We start from the raw sequence: 17,252 nt of genomic DNA, 5'->3' as shown, positions 1-17,252 counted from the left end.
AGAATCCAAGAAGGGATTTCTTCCGATGTCACATGATGTTTATCTCTCTAAGGAAATGTGTCCTAGAACACAGGATGAGAGAGATAGGATGAAGAGGATCCCATATGCATCAGCAATTGGATCCATCATGTATGCCATGTTTGTACTCGGATTGATGTCTCATGTGCTTTGAGCACTTGTAGTAGATATCAATCTGATCCAGGTGAGTGTCACTGGATGGCTATCAAGAACACTCTTAAGTACCTGAAGAGGACTAAGGATATGTTCTTGGTTTATGGAGGGGAAGATGAGCTCACTGTAAGAGGATACAATGATGCTAGTTTCCAAATGGACAAAAATGACTATCAATCAAAATCAAGGTTTGTATTTTGTCTCAATGGGGGTGCAGTGAGCTAGAAGAGCTCCAAGCAAAGCACTATAGCAGACTCTACAATGGAGGCTGAGTATATTGCATTTTCAGATGCGGCCAAGGAGACAGTTTGGATTAGGAAGTTTGTCACTGAACTTAGTGTGGTTTCCTTGATTGTTGATCCAATGGACATTTATTGTGACAACAATGGAGCAATTGCTCAAGCCAGGGAACCACGATCTCCGTAGAAGTCCAGACACATACTCAGACGGTTCCATCTCATCAAAGAAATAGTTGAGAGGAAAGATGTGCAGATTAGTAAAGTGCATACTGACGACAATCTCGCAGATCCACTAACAAAGCCTCTGTCGCAGCAGAAGCATGAAAGGCACTTGAGATCATTTGGTATAAAATACATGAATGATTGGCTGTAGTGCAAGTGGGAGATTGTTAGAGTAGATGCCCTAAAGCCAATCAATTATTGTAGAATTGACTCTTTGTAATAATGTTCATTGATCAATAAAAGGCATTTTATTCTATATCATGTAAATCATTATTGTATGTATTGATATATGTCTTTAGAATGGTAAAACCATGACGAGGGTATCAAGTTTTCAAATCTTGATAGTGAGAACCCTATGAGCACATATGGTGGCCATTCTAGAAACGTCCGTAGCCCTAGTATTAAAGAAGTGAGGGTGAAGGTTTGTGAAAATTGTCAATTTATTCCAAATATGCTCAAAAGAATAGGTTGGGGGTTGTGGAGTGCTTTTCAATCAAGAGTTGGGGTAGCATTTTTAGCTTTCTTTTCTTTCTTTTGAATGAAAAAAAAAAAAAAATTTGAAAGAAAAAAAAAAAAAAAGAAGAAAAGAAAAATAGAGAAGAAAGAAAGAAAGAAAAAAGGAAATTTATTGAGAAACATTGCAAAGTATAAATGATGCAATTAAATTATTTTTGATAAAAGGTGGAAAAAGTGGGGTGTAAAGAAGAATGGTGGTGCTTGAATGAAAGTGTTTGAAAGAAATAGGATTGAGTCCCTTATTTTTGTTTATCCTTTCCGTTCTTTCATAACCTCATAACCTAGCCTAACGTAACAAGCTTAATAAAGACCTCTTGATCCGAGTTAGTGTGATCATTCTACATTAGTGGAGAGTAGTTTGAAAAGTGAGCCTATGGAATTTGATTCTATACATTATATTATATTTTTAAAATTTTGAGATCAATTCTTTGTTTGTGAAGTTTGTGCATGTGATCATCCGGGTTTTGAGATTAACGGGTTTGTGGAACGATTGATGTGTGAGAGTTGATAATGAGAATGAAATTGATTTTTGAGTTATCTTTGGGCTTGGGTGGTGTTTAACTATTCTTTATGTTATGTGTTGTATACAATTTTTGAGACGAATGTATATCCGGAGACTAATGTTTTTTTGTTTGTTTTTAATTTTCGAGTCTAGGTTAGGTTTAGTATGGATGTTTGTGGGTATCATCGCTGGAAACCCTCACGAGACTACAACTCGTCCAACTAGGGCCACCTAGGGGTTTAAAGGCTTGTTGCATACACTAAATGCAACCGTGACAATCTACAGAAGTGATTTGGGGTAGATTAGATTTATGTTTATTTTATTTTAATTTTCAAGCTAGAAGACATATTTTTATCACTTAGCTTGCTAGGGACTAGCAATAAGCTGGTTGGGGGTTGTGATAAGTGCTTGAAAATACACTTATACTTAGTGGTTTATAGGTATCATTTGTGGGAAATTAGGATTAATTCGCATGAATTAACTTAATTGTTTCATAAACGTACTTTTCAGGATCACGGGTATTTTTGTTGTGTTTTCAGGGAATAAGGCTCAAAATAATATTCGGATGAGAGATGATGTTGGTGAGAGAATTTTTGACGACTTGAAACAAACAGATCGAGAATCGGAGTTGAATTGAAGAAGTTATGGAAGTTGAAGTAAAGAGAAGATTCTAGATTACGTTCTAGCTTGAGCATGCCTCAGTATTTTGAAAATATCTTGAGCTGTAGAACTCAGATTAAGACTATTCTTGACCTGTTGGAAAGCTGATTTAAAGGGTACATTTCATATGTTTACCAATTTTCCAAATTTTATCGTTATCAAGTTCAAAAATCACCATCTCTGAAGAATAGTGGAATGATGCGGGAAGAAGACCAGTAGCTACTGTGCCGTGGCAAACTTTTTCCAATAGCTACTATGCAACATCACAGTGCCAGGGCACAGTCATAGAAGTTAAAAATTGATTATCTGTTTTTAGGTAGGAGAATAGGATTAAGAGTCCTAAAACAACTAGAATTAAGGAAAACAAAACCCTAACCCTTGTGGGATATAAATATAAGTCTTTTAGTATTGTTTTGGGGGAATTCTTTTAGAAATAAAAAAATAGAGAACAAAGATATTCAAGAACTGAAGAAAAAGGGAGATTAAAGAAGGCTTGGAGAAGAAGAATTGGAGGAGATCATCATCAACTTCATTAATCCAACCAAGTTTCACTAAGTTTTTCTTCTTCTTTGTTATTATTATTTGTTATGAATAATACAATGATGTTCTCATATTTATTCATGAAGAACTAATTCTTTTGTGATTGAGGGTGATTTCAAAACCCTAGATGATGAGAATGCAAAATGTCATATTTTTCCCCCTTAATGTCTAGTCTTTTATACTTATTTGGAGCCTAAATGTACTCATTATTATTTTATTTTGATTTAGGATGCAAATGGAGGCGTTAAATGCAAAACGAAACTAATTAGGTGATTTTAGGCAATTTCGACATTGCTTCGTAATATGGACATAACTCTCTTATCCGAGCTCAATTTGAGATGATTCAAAATGTCGTGGAACTCTAAGAAAGATATCTACAACTTTCATGTTTTGAGTTTTGAGAGATACACGATGCATCAAGGTTGGAATTTGGCTTCAAGTTGACGCACCTGCACTGCTGACGTTCTGGAACATTCCGCCTTGTCATGCAAGTCAATTAGGCAATTTATTATTGGAAGTTTTGAAGACCTGTTGCACGCAAGTTACAGCTAGAAACACCACTTTCTTATTTTATATTAGGACTTTATTTTATTTTCAATTAATTAGATTAGGATAAATATTATTTTAGGATATTAGAATATTTTTAGGAGATTGAGTAGAATTCAAAGACTTGAATTGGATATTCTTAAAAGGGGGAGAGAGATCAAATTAGAGGAGAACACACACGCCTCTCTTTCTCTCTTCTGGAATTTTTCTCTTTTGAGTTTTGATTATGGCCATGAGTGGCTAAAACTTTTATAACTTGGTCGAAGGAAACGGAGGCCTCGGAATCAATAAACTGTGAGATCTAATCTATTTTTTTTTTTAGTGTTCAATATATGTTTTGAGTATTGGATGTTCTTCTATGCCTATTTTCATGATTGTTTCATTTAATTACTAGGAGGCCTACTAGTTTATTATTTGTTGCAATCTACTGCTAAGTTAGATATCAAATCCGTAATTGTTTGATCCCTATAACTTGTGAGTAATTAAGGTTTAAGAATTTGCTGCGTCAAGAATTATTAAATCTTAAGAAGAACATTCAACTAAATTAAATACAACCACTTGTGTTTATGTTGTTCAGCTTCATCGATTTCTCTAGCCCTTAAGATTGCTACTAGATTAAACCTTTAGCGCTTGTCTAGGGTTGTTTAGTAGTAAGATTAATTAGATCGCTTGTTTCCTAATTAATTACAACCAAGGAGAGATAGGAAAATAGTTCCAACGGTGAATACTCAAAGTAACAATTGATATATACTTGCATCGATGATCAGTTGTAAAATTCCGATGGTGGATGTTGACTTAGACCAAGGTTTGTTCTTTTGATTGATTAATTTGAATTTTTTTTCCTGAAATTGTTTCCGTTTTACTCAAATCACCCTCTCCCCCCCCCCCCCAGCCTTGTTCACATAACAAAAAACTCATCTAGATACTCTTCGTGGGAACGATCCTTACTCATACTACTACATGTGTTTTAGGTTTTAATTTTAGTTGCCTGCGACAGCACACCACTAGACATGTCTTGTGATTAATAAAATCTACATCTTTTTATCTTTTGATCCCTCTTGGTTATGTGATTATTTTTCTGAAAATAGGGTCTAACTAGATTTTTCTAATTGTTTAAGTGGCTAATTAAATCGTTAGGATTAATCTATTAATGCCAATTTAGGTTGTTTAGTACGGAATCGCTTTATTTACCTAAATAACTAGTGGTAAAGTGTATGCCTGCATACATGGGGGATAATCACTAAAGATAAATAAACCGACCATATGAGTTTAGCCTCGATTCAGTAGGTCTCTCGCAACTTAATGCTTTTATTACTTTGAATCGAGAGATCGTATCCTAGGTTATTTAATAAATAGGGAATTGGGCTATGACCGTGTCTAGTCTAAGGACTCAGTAAGGAGAGATGGGACTTATCAACGTTCGGTATTTTCTGAGCTGATGTGATCAAGAGGGTAGAAAGTTAAAGAGTGCTTTTATTATATGCAAACCATGTCTAGTGGTGGCGAATAAACCTTCAATCTCGTTTATCTCATTGATTTCTCTTTCGTTATTAGTTGCTTGATTTACATTGTTTGCTTTGAGATTTTTTTTTTATTTATTTTTTTAGTTTTTGTTGAGTTTTTATAATTCGTGACAAACCCTATTAGAAGTAGATAATTAATTAAGTTCACAAATCCTCTGCGGGAAAGACCCTTACTTGCTCTTTGCTACTACACGACTTTGCATTAGAATTTAGTGAGGTAAAATTAGGTGTTGCATTTGCATGCATCAATTTTTGGCGCCGTGTCACTGGGGATTTTCATTAACTTAATTATTTGTTTACTTTTTGTTTATTTTTCAATTTTTATTTGTTCTTTGTTTTTGAGTTGTAGGTGTTTTTGGTGAATGAGCTCACGATACAATTTGAGATCGAATCCGTATTCTGATCTGATTCCACCTATTACTCATTCGAAACAACCTTTGCATAGATCAACTCTCGATCAAGCAATCCATACGGATCTTCCACTCACAAATGATTCTTCTGATTTTTCTGATCAAGAGGAGATGGCTAATCTAACTGTCAAAGAGATGGTTGTACCAACCGTTGACCAACAACCTTTATGCATTCGATACAATGATACGGCAGGGGGAGCTTTTGAGCTTAAATCTGGGATGATTCATCTTCTACCAATTTTTAGAGGTTTAGCGGGAGAGGATCCAAACAAGCACCTTAAGGAGTTCCATGTGGTGTGCTCGAGTATGAAACCAAATGGAACAACAGAGGAATAAGTGAAGTTAAGGGCATTCCCATTTTCTTTAGCAGATAGCGCTAAGGAATGGCTTTATTACCTACCATCTGGGACCATAACTACTTGGAATGAGATGAAGAGGTTGTTCCTAGAGAAGTATTTTCTAGCATCTCGAGCCACACTCATTAAGAAAGAAATTTGTGGGATTCAGCAATACAATGGGGAAAACTTATATGAATATTGGGAAAGGTTTAAGAAATTGTGTGCTAGCTATCCGCATCATCAAATAAGTGAGCAATTACTTCTCCAATATTTTTATGAGGGATTGATGCCAATAGAGAGGAGCATGATAGATGCAACAAGTGGAGGAGCATTAGTTGATAAAACTCCTACAGAAGCAAGGAACTTAATTGCAACCATGGTGGCAAACTCTCAACAATTTGGTACTCGATCCGATCCACCACCAAGGGAGGTAAATGAAGTAGGGATATCCAATAATCTTGACCAACAATTGAATAATTTGACTGCACTTGTGCAACAAATTGCAATTGGACAAGTGAAGACGTGGAATTTGCTCCAATGTGGGACATCCTACCGATATGTGTCCTACCCTTCAAGAGACAAATGCAGAACAAGTAAATGCCATGGGAGGATACCAAGGACAACAAAGGCAAAGGTATGATCCATTTTCCAATACCTATAATCTAGGATGGAGGGATCACCCTAATCTTAGCTATGGAGGAAATCAACAAGCTACTGTCACTAATAATCCACCTGGTTTCCCTTACCCACGAGCTCCACAACCGTACCAAGCAAGACCCCAAAATGTTTCCCAACCTCAAGGTAAGTCTTTGGAGGACTTGGTAAACTCATTAGCAACTAGCTCTCTTCAATTTCAGCAAGAGAATCTCAAGTTCCAACAAGAAACAAAAATGTCAATCAAGAATTTGGAAAGCCAAGTTAGTCAATTGGCTACTACTCTTGGAAGATTAGAGGCGCATGGGTCCGGAAAGCTTCCTTCCCAACCTTTGGTTAACCCTAGGGAGAATGCTAGTGCCATTACTTTGAGAAGTGGTAGACAACTTGAGAAGACTCACAAGAAGCCAAATGATGAGAAAGAAGTTGGAGATGAGTTGATTCAAGGTAGAACAAAGCAGCCCAAAAGTGTAGAAAATTCGCCAACCGATTCTTCCAATGCAAAACATCCACCTAAGGTACAATCTAAAGTTCCTATTAATACTTACGAACCTCCTTTGCCTTTTCCTAGCAGGTTTGCCACATCAAAGAAGGAGGAACATGAACAAGAAATTTTGGACACTTTTAGAAAAGTACATGTCAACATTCCTTTGTTGGATGCAATAAAGCAAGTGCCGCGTTATGCGAAATTTCTTAAAGAATTATGCACCAACAAGAGAAAACTTAAGGGAAATGAGGTGGTGAGCATGGGAGAAAATGTCTCAATGGTTTTGCAAAGGAAGCTTCCAACAAAGTGCAAAGATCCGGGTAGTTTCACCATACCATGCATCATAGCCAATACAAGGTTTGAGAAAGCAATGTTAGACTTAGGTGCTTCTATTAATGCCATGCCTTACTCAATTTATCTTGATTTAAATCTTGGTACTCTTAAAGAGATTGGCGTAGTTATTCAACTTGCTAATCGATCTAATGCCTATCCAAAGGGAGTTGTGGAAGATGTTTTGGTGCAGGTAAACAAGCTTGTTTTTCCAGTGGATTTCTACATGCTTGACATGAAAGATGAAACAACTGTGAAAACCATGCCAATGCTTTTGGGGAGACCATTCATGAAAACAGCCCGTATGAAAATAGATGTGTATAATGGGACGTTGACAATGGAGTTTGATGGGGAAGTCATTCAATTTAACATCTTTGACGCAATGAGGTATCCTAATGATGACAATGATTGCTTTTCCATTGATATACTTGACTCTTTAATGCAGCAAATGTTCAAGCTTAAGGGTAAAGATCTATTGGAAGTGGCAATATGGAATGGGTTGTCAACCGAGGAACCTCAAAGTTTTAATGAAGACGTAGAGTTGGGAGAATAGCTAAATAAAACTATAGCAATGTTGGATGAGCTTCCAATGAAAAATTCAAGGTATGAAATCTCCTATATTTCTCTTCCCATGTCTAATGAGAAACTTTTACCTTCCATTGTGTAGGCCCCTACCTTGGAGCTTAAGCCTTTACTAAGTCATCTCAAGTATTTATACTTTGGAGAAGGAGACACACTGCCCGTGATTGTAGTGGCCAACCTTTCAAAGGTGCAAGAAGAGAAACTTGTTCGTTTGTTGAGAGAGTACAAAACGGCAATTGGTTGGACGATTGCTGACATTAAAGGAATAAGTCCTTCTGTAACGCCCACATGGAGGTACGTAATTTAATTTATGTTCTTATGCCTTTAGTTGATTTTACGAGTGTACTAGCTAGAAAGAAAGCATTACACCTTCCATGTGCATACACCGCATATTATTAGAGGAAGGATCAAAGCCTACAAGAGAAGCGCAAAAACGGTTGAATCCACTAATGATGGAAGTAGTGAAGAAGGAAATAATCAAGTTGTTAGATGTTGGTGTGATCTACCCAATTTCGAACAGTAAATGGGTTAGTCCGGTCCAAGTAGTTCCTAAGAAATCCGGAATAACCGTGGTAAAGAATGAAGATAATGACTTAGTTCCCACTCGCATTCAAAAGGGATGATGAGTGTGCATAGACTACCGCAAGCTCAATGCCATAACATGTAAAGATCATTTTCCTCTTTCATTTATCGATCAAATGCTTGAACGTTTAGCGGGCCATTCACACTATTGTTTTCTTGATGGATTTCCAGGTTATAATCAAATTGTGATTGCATCGGAAGATTAAGAGAAGACAATGTTTACATGCCCCTTTGGCACTTTTGCTTATCGACGCATGCCATTTGGCCTTTGTAATGGACCCGCCACCTTTCAAAGGTGCATGGTAAGTATTTTCTTCGATTACATAGAGAACATTATAGAGGTATTTATGGATGATTTTAGTGTCTATGGGAAATCATTTGATAATTGTTTGGGTAATTTGACATTAGTTCTTAAAAGTTGCATAGAAACTAATCTCGTTTTAAATTGGGGAAAATGCCATTTTATGGTAAATCAAGGGATAGTTTTAGGGCATATTATCTCATATAGGGGGATTGAAATTGATAAAGCTAAAATAGATCTTGTACGTTCCTTACCACCTCCTACTTGTGTGAGAGAGGTACGTTCTTTTCTTGGACATGCAGGATTTTATAGGAGATTTATCAAGGATTTCTCTAAGATCGCAAGGCCCTTATGCTGTTTGTTACAAAAAGAGGTAGCATTTGAGTTCGATGAAAAGTGTATAAAGGCGTTTGAGAAACTAAAAGAACTCCTAACCACAACCCCAATTATTCAGCCACCCGATTGGAGTCTTCCATTCGAGTTGATGTGCGACGCAAGCGATTATGTCATTGGAGCCGTGTTAGGACAACGAGTTGGAAAGTTACCACCCGCCATTTATTATGCTTTAAGAACATTGAATGATGCTCAACTTAACTACTCCACAACTGAGAAAAAACTTTTGGCAGTTATTTTTGCATTAGAAAAGTTTCATTCCCATCTAATTGGCACTAAAGTTACTGTTTTTTCTTACCATGCAACTCTTAGGTATTTGCTTACAAAGAAGGAGGCTAAACTAAGGCTTATAAGGTGGATTCTATTGCTACAAGAGTTCAACCTAACAATCCAAGAGAAAAGAGGGAGTGAGAACATTGTAGCAGACCATTTAAATATAGTAAATTACATAGTGACCAAGAGAACCCCACCCAACATGTCATGTGCTATCAAGGACAAACTAAAGAAGATCGCCAAGCAATATGTGTGGGATGATCCATATCTTTGGAAATATTGCCCCGACCAAATCATAAGAAGGTGCGTTTCCGAAAGTGAATTTAATTCAATTTAACTTTTTGCCATTCCTATGCACGTGGAGGACACTTCGGAGCAAAGATGACAGCTCTCAAGGTTCTTGAGAGTGGATTCTATTGGCCTAAACTCTTTAAAGACGCATATTATTTTTGCAAAACATGTAATAGATGTCAACGCTCAGGTAATTTAGGCCTAAGAAATCAAATGCCCCAAAATCCGATTTTATTTGTTGAGATTTTTGATGTATGGGGTATTGATTTCATGGGACCCTTTTCGTCTTCTTATGGTTACTTTTATATCTAACTTGCTATTGATTATGTGTCTAAATGGGTAGAAGCAAAGGCCACCCGAACTAATGATTCTAAAGTTGTTGTAGATTTTGTAAAATCTAACATTTTTGCAAGGTTTGGAACACCTAGAGCCATAATTAGTGACGGGGGCACTCATTTTTGCAACCGTACATTTTGGGTTACCTTGAAGAAATACAACGTCACCCACAAGATCTCTACGCCATACCACCCACAAACAAGTGGACAAGCCGAAGTCTCTAATCGGGAAATCAAGTCCATCTTAGAGAAAACCGTGAATCCAAATAGGAAAGATTGGAGCTTGCAACTTGACGACGCATTATGGGCATATAGGACAGCATATATGTAACGCCCACACAGAGGTATGTAATTTAATTTATGTTTTTATAGCCATTAGTTGATTTTTGTTAGAATTATTGTAAGAGAATATGAAGAAATTGCCTTAAACTTGCATTAAGGGTAAAATAGTATTTTCACTCAAAATTAGTTGAAATTGTGGGGAGTGAAAAGAGATAGAATTTCATAGAGAATACAATAAAAATGAGGGCATTATGGTAATTGACTAAGGGGTAAAGATGGAATTTCTAAGAAAGAGTAAGGGCAAAATGGGAAAGTGTGGTTATAAAATAAGATATTAAGGGTTTGTAACCCTTATTTCTCTCCTTTCCATTGCTACTTTCCTTCTCTATTTTCTCTCAATTTTTCACTCAATTCTCCAAGGATTTTGAGGGCTTTTGAGTGGATTTTAATAGGGTTTTGATCCTAGGCAATAAGGGGTAAGAATTCTTGCTTTATGTATATGATTTATTTGTGTAGAAGTTGAATTCTTCTTAAGTTTATGCTTAGGGTTAAGAGAAGGTTTGAATCCAACAAGAGTTGAGAGCTTTAGTGGAGACTACTCAAGTATAAGGTAAGTAAATTCCACTCAAACTCCAAATCAAGTTAAGGTTTAAGAAATCAAGTGAGTAGAGATTTCTTTTAAGCATGCATGTGTTAAGATTATTGAGAAATTGAGATGAGATGATGATTATTTATGGTTGTTGTTGGATATATTTGAGCATGATAAGTGTATGTGGATGAGGGTTGTACCAAGAAGAATTTCCTACATGCATGCCACCTTAATTGAGTGGCCTAAGAAGAAAGAAAGAATGTGTACGGTCCGCAAGAGTGCATGTAAATGAGGACTGTACTCACTCACATGGCCAAGGTTCCAAATCCATGCATCAACCGAGACTGATCGGCAAAGAATAAGAAAAGAAAGAATGAGAAAGCTTGAACAAGCAAAGAAAAGAAAAGAAAAACAAGAAAGAAAAGAGAAGCTTGAGCAAGACAAACAAGAAGAAAGGAAAAGAATAGAAAGAAAAGAAAAGAAAAGAAATAGAATAAGAAATAGAAAGAAGAAAGAAAATGAATTATTGCACATGCATTTCATTCATGCATATTATCATGTAGTCTACCATGGTTAGAAAGAATAGAAAGAATAGAAAGAAAAGGAAGAATAGAAAGAATAGAAAGAAAGAATAGAGAGAAGGAAAGAACAGCGAGAATTAGGAAGAAAGAAAGAACATTAAGAATTAGAAACAGAGAAAGAACTACGAACGAAAGAAAAGAAAAGAATTAAGTAAGGAAATAACCAAAGAAGGAGAAGAGATAAGGGATTTACTTATTGAGCATTTTTGTGCTCACCCCGTTGTTTTTCCATGTTTTTGCAAGAAATAGGTGAGCAGCGGTCGAAAGGACGTCAACAAGCGGAGAGCATTGGCATTACTGTCCACCGTTGCTAAGTTTTTGTACTTGTTAATTTGATATGTGTAAAGAATTATATTTTATAAGTAAAGAAAAATTTGGGCCCAACTATTTTTCAAATGCTAAGTATGTATGTTTTATTGTATATATTCTAAAGTATACTAGTAGAAAGAAGTCATTACATTTTTGGTATTAGAGCAAAGACTTTGGGATTTGACAGTGTGCCATTCTCACCGCCGCGACGTTCCGTAGCCGACTGTTGTAAGTTAAATTTTCTTTCCTTACTTAAAGTGTTGCATGAGTTGATTAAATGTGGTTGTTTTGTAGATGAGACGTTGAACCCGAGCAAGTAGTAAGAAAGCAGTGAGTACAGGGGAACCTTCTAGCCCACCAGAACCTACTCCCCCTACCCTTAATGAAGCTAGAATTTGGGTGATTGTACAGCAAGTCGTAAGAGAAAGATAGGGGAGAGTTGAACCAAAAAGAATTGAAACCCCCATTCAAATACAGCCTACTAGAGAAGAAAGAGAAAGGCCAGTCCCCCGACAGTACAGAATCAGATTGAACCGATTTATGGGCTTCTAAGTCAATATCAGCCGTCAGACTTTAAAGGTACAACAAACCCTTTAGTGGCAAAAGAATGGTTTAGGTCCGTTGAGCGTATGACGACACTGTTTCCTATGACGGACAAGGAGAAGATCTGGTATGCCAGTTTCTTATTTTAGGGTGATGTCCCGAATTTGGTGGGAATTGATGGAAGACACTCATGATGTTTCGGTGATGACTTGGGGCGAGTTTAGAAGATTTTTTGATGCTGAGTATAGAACAGTGGATCAGGTACATGAGAAGATACAAGAGTTTATTAATTTAAAACAAGGGTTGAGTACAGTGAAAGAGTATTCTGTGAGGTTTAATTCCCTTGCCAGGTTTGTACCCGGAATAGGCAGTACCCCAGAATTGAGAAGAGATAAGTTTGTCCATGGGTGGAAGCCAGAGATAGCCCGGGATGTAATGACAGGAGCTGAGCCCCCTCAAACCTATAGTGAAGCTTTAGAGCAGGCTTTAAGGGCAGAAATTTTTGTAGACAAGCTCAGCCCAGCAGGACCAAGTGAACCATCTCCCGCTTTATAGAGAGAAAGATTTGAGAGTGCAAGAAATAGAGAAATGAAGAATAAGAAGAAGTTTCAGCCAAAGAAGAATAGAAAAGATTGGCAAAATAAATGGTCGAGAACAGTAGAGTTTCCCCCATGTCCTAAATATGGGAAGACTTATCCAGGAGAGTGTCTGAGAGAGTTAGGCCGTAATGTATGTTATCGATGCCAGCTGCTAGGGCATCTAATGAAAGATTGTAAAGCTCCTCTTACACCTGCAGCACAGAATTCCAGAGGCATTAATGCCAGAGTGTTTATAGTAGCACAAGGTGAAGCAGAGGCCAATCCATTAGCTGTTACTGGTTAGTTATTGTTTCATGCAGTTCCTATTTATGCTTTAATTGATATTGGAGCCACTCATTCATTTATATCTTATGGGATGATAGAAAGATTAGGTTTGAAACCTACTAGAGTAAGTTGACCCATTAAGATAGAGTTACCTGATGGGGTTAGTATTGTGACCCATGAGATGTTGTCAGGTGAGTCCGTGGTGATCCATGGTTAGGAGTTAGCAGTTGATTTAATAGTGTTTGATATGCCTAACTTTGATGTGATTTTGGGTATGGATTTCCTAGGGAGGTATGGAATAGAAATTGACTATCGGAAGAAGAAAGCGAGATTTAATCTCGATAGTGGAGATAAGTTTAGTTTCGGAGAGGGCCATCAGTTGAGTATGTTGATTAGTAGCATGAAGGCTAGAAAGATGCTAAGAAAATGGTGTTCTGGGTATACAGCCCATGTGGTATAGAGTAGAGATATCCCACAACTAGAATTGTAGAGTGTGCCAATAGTTCAAGAATTTTTAGATGTATTTTCGAAAGACTTATCGGGTTTTCCTCCGGAAAGAGAAGTTGAGTTTAGTATTGAACTGGCACCAGGAACAACACCGATATCTAAAGTCCCTTACCGAATGGCCCCAGCCAAGCTTCAGGAATTGAAGAAGCAACTCCAAGAGCTCCTAGATAAAGGTTTTATCCGACCAAGTCATTCTCCCTAGGGAGCTCCAATCTTGTTTGTAAAGAAGAAAGATGGGTCATTACAGATGTGTATTAATTACAGAGAGTTGAATAAAGTGACAGTGAAGAATAAATACCCGTTACCTCAGATAGATGATCTTTTTGATCAGTTAAAGGGTGCAGTAGTATTTTCCAAGATTGATTTGAGGTCGGGTTATCATCAGGTAAAAGTGGCAGAACAAGATATAGCTAAGACTGCCTTCCGGACAAGATATGGGCATTATGAATTTATGGTGATGCCTTTTTGGTTAACTAATGCCCCAACAGTTTATGGACTTAATGAACCGGGTGTTCCATGATTGTCTAGATCAGTTTATGGTGGTATTTATTGATGACATCCTGATTTATTCAAAGTCGAGAGAAGAGCAAGAGGAACACTTAAGATTTGTGCTGCAGCGATTGAGAGAAAAGAAGTTGTACGCCAAGTTTTCTAAGTGTGAGTTCTGGCTTGATCAGGTGATATTTTTGGGCCATACTGTTTCTAGCGAGGGAATTTCAGTGGATCCTAGAAAAGTAAAGGCAATCCTAGAATGGCAAAGTGTAATATCCAAGATGTCAAAGGTATGTTCCTAACTCAAAATAGTCCTTTAGATGTTAATTTTATGTTAAAAAGCATAAAATCTAACTAAGGGTAATTTTGAGATTGTCTTCGTGTGGACTACGCAGGTTCGATCCTACACTTGGATCGGTAGTAAAACATTCGTCGACAAATTTGGAGGAGCCTCCAACGTGCGTTTGTTTTCTTTAAACTCAGATTTATTTTTCTGCAGATTTTATTTAATATGAATCGTAAAATTATACCCTTGATCTTGGCTCATGTAAACGATCCTTGAATTATATTTTTTGTTTCCGCTGCGTGTATAGGATCGTTTACTAACAGAGATGTCCCATAACCAGAAGTGCAGAGTGTGCCAGTAGTCTGAGAATTTCTAGATGTATTTCCGGAAGACTTACTGGGTTTGCCTCCAGAAAGAGAAGTTGAGTTTAGTATTGAATTGGCACCAGGGACAGCGCCGATTTCTAAAGCCCTTTACCAAATGGCCCCAGTTGAGCTCCAAGAATTTAAAAAGCAACTCTAAGAGCTCCTAGATAAAGGTTTTATCCGACCAAGTCATTCTCCATGGGGAGCTCCAGTCTTGTTTGTAAAGAAGAAAGATGGGTCATTACAGATGTGTATTGATTACAGAGAATTGAATAAAGTGACAATGAAGAATGAATACCCGTTACCTCGGATAGATGAACTTTTTGATCAGTTAAAGGGTGCAGCAGATTTTCCAAGATTGATTTGAGGTCGGGTTATCATCAGGTAAAAGTGGTAGAACAAGATGTAGCTAAGACTGCCTTCTAGACAAGATATGGGCATGGCAGGGTTTCTTTGGACTAGCAGGTTACTACTGCCGGTTCGTGGCAGGGTTTGCCCAGCTAGCTAAGCCATTGACAGCGCTTACCAAATAGAGAGTTCCTTTTATATGGTCAACTACCTGTGAGGAGAGTTTTCAAGAGTTGAAGAAAAGATTAACGACAGCTCCAATGTTAGTATTACCACATGAGGGTGTAGATTATGACATTTATACAGATGCCTCACTGCAAGGACTTGGCGCCATATTGATGCAATTAGGTAGGGTTATAGCTTATGCTTCTCGTCAATTGAAAGAGTACGAGACAAGATACCCTACACATGATTTAGAGTTGGCAGTAGTAGTCTTTGCCTTGAAGATTTAGAGGCATTACCTTTATGGTGCCTAGAGTAATATCTACATCGACCATAAGAGTTTAAAGTATTTCTTTACTTAGAAGGAGTTAAATATGAGATAGAGAATATGGTTAGAGCTGGTTAAAGATTATGAGTGTGAGATTAAGTATCAGCCGGGGAAAGCTAATGTAGTAGCCAATGCTCTGAGCAGGAAAGCTTATTTGTCCCGACTCACAAGACAGAAAGAGTTAATAAAAGAGTTGTGTAAAGAGCAGATTGAGGTCATACTAGGAAATATTGCCAGATTAGAGGTTCAGTCTACCATACTGGAAGAAATTAAAGAAAAGCAGCTAATTGATGAGTGGTGTCAAAAAACAGTTCAGAAGGTGCATGAGGGCAAGACATCAGAGTTTCGATTGTTGGATGATGTTCTCTGTTTTAGGAGTCGGTTGTGTGTTCCTCAGGATGATGGGTTGAGAAAGAGAATCCTGACAGAGGCTCATGATACACCGTACACTGCTCATCTTGGAGCAACCAAGATGTATCAAGATTTAAAGAAAGGCTATTGGTGGTCAGGTATGAAGAAAGATATTGCAAAGTTTGTAGCTAAATGCCTGACTTGTCAGCAAGTAAAAGCAGAACACCAAAGGCCATCAGGGTTGCTTCAGCCACTTAGTGTAACGCCCCACTTGAGGTACGTAGTAGATTATGTTGTATGTTGTATGAATACTTACTATTTTGTTCTTATTTGAGATGGTATATTGTTATTATTGTTTGGTTGGTCTTTGGTTGAATGGATGTATTGGATATGCTGAGTAATTGCCTTGGAATTGCTTAAGACTTCAGGAATTTTGGAGTTACAGGCTTCGCCGGGGCAAAGAAGAAGCTTCGTCGTGGCGAAGAGGTACTGTAGCCCACAAAGTAGCTGCGGGAGTGTTTCGCCGCGGCGACGGGACGGCCAAAAAGTTTATTGAGCTTTAGATATTTTCTTCCTTTGTGGCACAATGACCATTCTACCCTTAATTAGCAGGAAAAGTGGAGAGTGAAATGCAAGGAAATTTCATGGAGAATATGTTAGAATGGGGGTGTGAGTGTAAAGATTGAAAGGACAAAGATGGAATTTTCAAGAAAGAGCAAGGGCAATATGGGAATGAATGATTATCTTTTGAGCTAAAAAGGGGATAAACTTCATAAACCCTTCATTCATTCTTCTCCACCANCGGTTTCAATGAAGTTCATCGCTTCATTTTCTTTTCTTGATCGCCTCAACTCAAACATTTCGCAGACAAAAAACTGACGTGAACCTCTTTAATTTACTTAAAATATACCAGTTCCTTGCTGCGGTTTTCGAGGGTGAAAGTACACTTGAACTTCAATTTTTAATAAATTCGGGGCAAGTGTTGCCGCCCTTGCATGGTCAGTTTTATAAAAATATTTTTGTTTATATGGATAGTTGTGCCAAATCGATGCCTTGTCATGTTAAGATTTTCTATTTCTGATGTCATCGTAATGCTTGAATCCTGCTGCCCTTGTCTTTTTTCTCTTGCTTTTTTAACATAAACAAAACATTGCGAACGGGTGCCTGCGACGTGTCCCAGAGCTTTTAATATTCACTTTATTTGGGGTGGATTATGAATTTGTGGTCAATTTTCTTTATTCCTTTTTAATTTACATTCAACTTCTAAATCACAATAAAAAGGGTTATTTTACATTTCAATAAGGTTAAACTTAACAACTAGTTTATAGAATTACTATAGGAGTTGTAGTAC

At 37.3% G+C, this 17,252-nt stretch overlaps 1 protein-coding gene across 1 annotated transcript; it reads left to right on the top strand.

Moving 5' to 3' along the window:
* Positions 1-5,281: 5,281 nt before the first annotated feature.
* On the top strand, positions 5,282-7,691 carry LOC116105799. Its single transcript, XM_031392208.1, is given in 3 exon segments — positions 5,282-6,301; positions 6,525-6,699; positions 6,796-7,691. Coding segments are annotated over 3 exon segments (2,091 nt in total).
* Positions 7,692-17,252: the final 9,561 nt, after the last annotated feature.

The sequence above is a fragment of the Pistacia vera genome, unplaced genomic scaffold, assembly GCF_008641045.1.
Source record: "Pistacia vera cultivar Batoury unplaced genomic scaffold, PisVer_v2 Contig505, whole genome shotgun sequence".
NCBI classification, from domain to species: Eukaryota; Viridiplantae; Streptophyta; class Magnoliopsida; order Sapindales; family Anacardiaceae; genus Pistacia; species Pistacia vera.
The sequence above is the reverse complement of the archived record's forward strand: the minus strand, read 5'-3'. Positions and strand labels throughout refer to the sequence as shown.